We start from the raw sequence: 5,384 nt of genomic DNA, 5'->3' as shown, positions 1-5,384 counted from the left end.
CTTCTGTGCCTGAAGGGTTTGTGGTAGGTATACTGAGCTGTATAAGCTGTCCTGTTGCCTGTACTAAACTGTTTCATTGCCCTCTTCAGCCATTTTTACTTAGTGATGCTAAAAGATAAGTGAATTAAGATGTGTCAAAATAGAGTAATAGAGGAGTTTTAATATAGAGGCTGCAGATTGTGAAAGAAGGGTGAAAGAATCATAAATAGGTTCACTAGAATAAGTATATAATCAGAGGACCAAAAAACTCACACGATCTTACATATTTAGAAGCAAAACAATCCTTAAGTTTCCAAGGTGGTTTTATTCAAGTCCCATGCTGTGTTAGAAACATACAAGTGATGAGAAAAACATTAACTTGAAGCATGCAGTTATCTGGCATTTTCTAAAATACCATTATACAAGTTTTCATTTACTTAGAAAAATACCCACTAAAACAATCACAGTTCTTTTTAAAGATTTAAAAAAAATGTATTGGCCAGAACAAAGTCCAAGAGATAAACAAAGTTCTGAATTGTATGTCAAAAAAACTGTACAGGGTTGTACATAAAACTATAGCTTACAAAAGCCTCAGGTATAGTAAGAATTCTGAATTAAGATTTCCAAAGTTCTATTTACCAATATCTATTAATAAAATCCTTATGAAATAATTGACTTAGAAAAAGTGAAATGCTCATGATTTCAGAGTGTATAGAAAATACTAAATATCACTTTCTGAAATAAAGTGTACTCAAAACAGCACAACGTATAGTCTAAAATCAATATTTCTGTCATTCATTTAAACTTTGCATGTATTCCCAGGATGGCCTAAACATAAAATTTCACCTGCAGTAATAACTTTTTTAAAATGATCTCAAATCACTTCACAGTTTTATATTTTGAATTCTAGCCAGTCTTAAAATCAGCTTTGGGATGGGGTGCATTAAACATGTTGGGTTTTTTTCCGCCTTAATTATTGCACTAGAATTTAGGGGTTTGGTGCCTTTCCCATATTTTTTAGAAATTAACATTCCATAGGCAATAAAAGTAGAATGACAACTAAGAACATTTTAAATGTACTTTCATGTTTGTGACTAAACCTTGCTTTGGGAAAATTGGTCTGAAAATCAAGGAATGTGTGTGGAAGAAATTAGCTTACCAATTGAACCATCAAGCCCGTTGGCAATTTTAAGGCTTCTATATCAGCATATTACAGAGTTTATATTCCTGTTATTTTCCTCCTTGTAGGAAACAAGCCATGCAACTGTTTGACGTTCTGTATTTTAGATGTAACAGTACTTAATACTTGGTAAAAATAAATTCCAACTTTTAGAACGGTTTCAGTGTTATAAGAGTTCTACTTATTAGATGTAATCAAATTTCAGATTGATAAACAGAAGGTACATGGCTAAAGCAGTATTGTTTTAGAATAAAATGAAATGATACACTATTTCAACCATCTGAATATATCTGGCCAAGAGGCCGCAAATGGGTTTGCTATGAGAAGATAAACGGACTTAAACTCTAATAATACTGTTCTTGAAGAGATTAAACTGAGAATTTTTAACCCTGTGCTGCTTTTTTTTTTTTTTTTTTTTTTTTTTTGAGACGGGGTCTTGCTCTGTCACCAGGCTGGAGTGGTGCAGTGGCTCAGTCTCGGCTCACTGCAACCTCTGCCTCCTGGGTTCAAGGGATTCTTCCGCCTCAGCCTCCCGAGTAGCTGGGACCACAGGTGTGTGCCACCACACCCGGCTAATTTTTGTGTTTTTAGTAGAGACGGGGTTTCACCATGGCCAGGATGGTCTCAACTTCTTGACCTCGTGATCCGTCAACCTCGGCCTCCTAAAGTGCTGGGATTACAGGTGTGAGCCACGGCGCCCGGCCTGTGCTGCATTTTAATCAAATGGAGATGTATAGTTGGTCTTGTTCATCTGAAGGACATTAGACTTCTTTTTTTTTTAAGAAAACAGTACTTTTCATTAATAATACTGATTTTTAGGGTGAAGTAAGCTCTTGTGCACATAGCAGAAGGATAAAGTCCTTTTGTTTTCCATGTCACCGCAGAAGTCTTGTAAAGAATTGGTAAAGAATCTCAATAAGCAGATTTTTAACTCCCTTCTTATAAACACCTTCAGTCAAAGCCAGAGGCGATGCATTGAGACTGAAAACACATTTGTTGACTCCCAGACTTCACTTAAGTCGGCCATTTGGTCTCATGAGTTGGCATTGTTGCTAAGATAAAGCAAATGAAATTGAAGCTGTACTCTTGTTATTTATACCATACAAGACTATGCTATTAGGGCTGTCCTGTGTGGTCTGCATTCAGAGGTTACACTGTAACTACCATATGCAGGCCAGACCTTCATTCTGTGCCTAGGGACTGAATCACACTATAAGGTGTAACACTAGACCGGAAGACTTTTCCATTAAAAAAAAAAAGTTCTGCTTTTCTAATTCATTATATTTTCCAATATTTGTTCCTAAAATATCATGAAGTGGTACCTAAAAGCAAGGTACTGGAAGATCATCACATCACGTCACATTTGGTCTTAATATAAGACATCAGAACACATCTTTAACAACATTTGAGCCCTCCCTTAGTTTGATTCTTTGTGTCCTTCAGGAGAATCAAAGCCTGCCTCAGTTAAAAATCAGATGAAATGTGAACAGAAAGGTTATTTGGTTCTGAAGACCTGCTGATCACTCCTGGTCTCTTTGCCTGAGTGTGGTACTGTCAGAGGTAATCCAGTACTGCGAAATTTGTGTAATAGTGCATGACCTCTTGTGCTTTTTGCTAGGTGCTGCAAAGCTTAAATGTTAATGACAGAACATAGACTAGCTTCTCAATGTGATATTTTTGTTTCGTTTTGAAAAAACAAAAACATCAGTGAATGCGTTAAAAAAGATTAAGGAGGAAGTAACTCCAAGATCCTGAAAATGGTTCTTGTATTGCCAGAAGAATTTCAGTGCTTTTTAGTAAAACACTTGCATATAATACCTTAAATCTCATCATGTGTGTGCACCAGGAAAAATCTCCAAGCTTGTGGAGATCCCCATGGGATATACTGGGGAAAGAATACAAATAGAATATAAAAAAACAAAAACCACCGTTAAGTTTGCATATCTGATGTCAAAATGCTGAGGTAATATTAACTGCTTAAAAAAAACCCACCCATTTTTGCTTTCTGTTATTGCTGAAAAAGACAGTAATACTGTTTGAGTTACCTTACTATACCAAAAGTTCAAGAGATTATTTCATGAACATTTACTATTGGCGAGGCATAATGTTCAAAGCAAGTAAAAGAAAGTAGGTAAATGGAAAAATAGAAAACGACAGTTATGGTTGTTATCCTTAAGATCTTGAGTGAGGGACATAGTCCAACCCCAGTGGGGTTTATTACTTCAGCCTTTTCATGGTGCCTCTTAGTGAATTTTTTAAAGCTAATTGTTACCACCCACTCAGATCCTATTTCCAGGTGAATCCTTAAAAATAAAATTCACAAGTTCTTAATAAATAGTTGCAGTTCCTCCTGAAGATGCTGGGTAAAGTGCAGAGAAAAGCACCACAGAAACCCTCTTGCTGGCCGGTATGGCTTGGCTAAATTCGGATTTGATAGCCCACTTCGTTCAGAGTGCTCAGATCAGCCACCTTCTTTTCAGGCAGTGCAGGCCTAAGAGTCAAGACAAAAATATGGTGGAGAGGGGATGGGACAAAGAAAGGTAATTGAGCATTTTCAAGGGCCTCTACTGGTTTTTTACTAACACTTCTCATATCGGTCTCATCCTCCCATTCCCCCACCCTCCCGGCCGTACCTCGCAACTCTACTTCTTGTTCTCAAATCCACCTTTAAAGGTTTTAAGGAACATTTTAACAGACTTTCAGTGTAAAGTTCAGAAAAGTTTTCAGGATGTTGAATGAGCTTTTGCAGCTTTAAGCCTGAATTTAGTCACACTGTAACTCTTGAAACCCCATACCCTTGAACCCTGCAAGGGTCTAAAAGTCGCATACGCTATAGTAGAGCCAATAATCTGAGTCAAATTCTCCTTGAAACACTGGCTTCCCAGTGTTTGTGCCCTGGAGGAAGCCCAGGAATCAAAGGTGACTTGTGTTCCCAGGGAGAGGGTTAATATTCTAGGCTTGAATGTATAAAATCAAGGTGAATCTTAGTATTCATCTGGAAAAGCATGTCAGTGTGGAAAATCACTCGGTGGCAAATGATCTCTTCCCTAAAAATGTGCTAAAGTCATTTCCAACATAAAGCTGCAACTAAGCAATTATGTAAAGTCATGTGAGAAAGTACCTTAAGCTGGGAATAAAAACATTCGGTAGCACATCATCTGTCTTCAATAAAGACGCATCCTAAATGACTTCCAATATACAACTATGCTAAACAATCTCACAATTTATCTTACAACTTTTCTTTTCTTTTCTTTTCTTTTTGAGCTGGAGACTCACTCTGTCGCCCAGGCTGGAGTGCAGTGGCATGATCTCAGCTCACTGCAACCGCTGCCTCCTGAGTTTAAGCAATTATCCTGCCTTAGCCTCCCGAGTAGCTTGGATTACAGGCACCTGACAACACGCCTGGCTAATTTTTGTATTTTTAGTAGGGATAAGATTTCAGCATGTTGGCCAGGCTGGTCTTGAATGCCTGACCTCGTCTGCCTGCCTCAGCCTACCAAAGTGCTGGGATTACAGGCATGAGCCACCGCATGGATTACAGGCCATTAAGAAATGGCCTAACTTTTCCATTTCTTAATGAGCCTCTTCTCACCTTTGATAAGAGAGCACTGAGATCATGAATCAAGTTTGGGATGTTCAATATGGCTAGTGAGCTCCAATTCAAAAGTTTCACATCCATTTTTGCAAGAAAATCAAAGACATGTTAGGTTACATATGAACCTTGTTTTTATTTTTTTGAGATGGAGTTTCGCTTTTGTTGCCCAGGCTGGAGTGCAATGGTGTAATCTCTGCTCACTGCAACCTCTGCCTCCCAGATTCAAGTGATTCTCCTGCCTCAGCCTCCCGAGTAGCTGGGATTACAGGCATACCCAACTAATTTTGTATTTTTAGTAGACTCAAGGTTTCACCATGTTGGTCAGGCTGGTCTCAAACTCCTGACCTCAAGTGATCCACCCATCTCAGCCTCCCAAAGTGCTGGGATTACAGGCATGAGCTACTGCGCCCAGCTGAACCTTGTTCTTAAAAAATTAAAATTTAAATTTAAAAAAGGCCAGGCCGGGTGCAGTGGCTCATGCTTGTAATCCCAGCACTTTGGGAGGCTGAGGCTGGATAAACTTGAGGCCAGAGGTTCAAGACCAGCCTGGCCAGCAAGGTGAAAACCCATCTATACTAAAAACACAAAAAATTAGCCGGGTGTGGTGGTGCACGCCTGTAGTCCCAGCTA

General features: G+C 38.7%; 1 protein-coding gene across 2 annotated transcripts in view; it reads right to left on the bottom strand.

The window, feature by feature from the left end:
- Window positions 1-87: 87 nt before the first annotated feature.
- Window positions 88-5,384, bottom strand: part of VASH2 (vasohibin 2) — a 42,592-nt gene continuing 37,295 nt past the window's right edge. For both annotated transcript variants that reach the window (XM_039463489.2, XM_074385173.1), the window contains one exon: window positions 88-3,650. In XM_039463489.2, the coding sequence (XP_039319423.1) occupies window positions 3,578-3,650 (73 nt within the window). In that variant the 3' untranslated portion in view covers window positions 88-3,577. The remainder of the gene's footprint in view (window positions 3,651-5,384) is intronic.

Source organism: Saimiri boliviensis, chromosome 14, assembly GCF_048565385.1.
Source record: "Saimiri boliviensis isolate mSaiBol1 chromosome 14, mSaiBol1.pri, whole genome shotgun sequence".
Taxonomy (NCBI): Eukaryota; Metazoa; Chordata; class Mammalia; order Primates; family Cebidae; genus Saimiri; species Saimiri boliviensis.
Note: the sequence above shows the minus strand (reverse complement) of the source record. Positions and strands in the feature narration are given on the sequence as shown.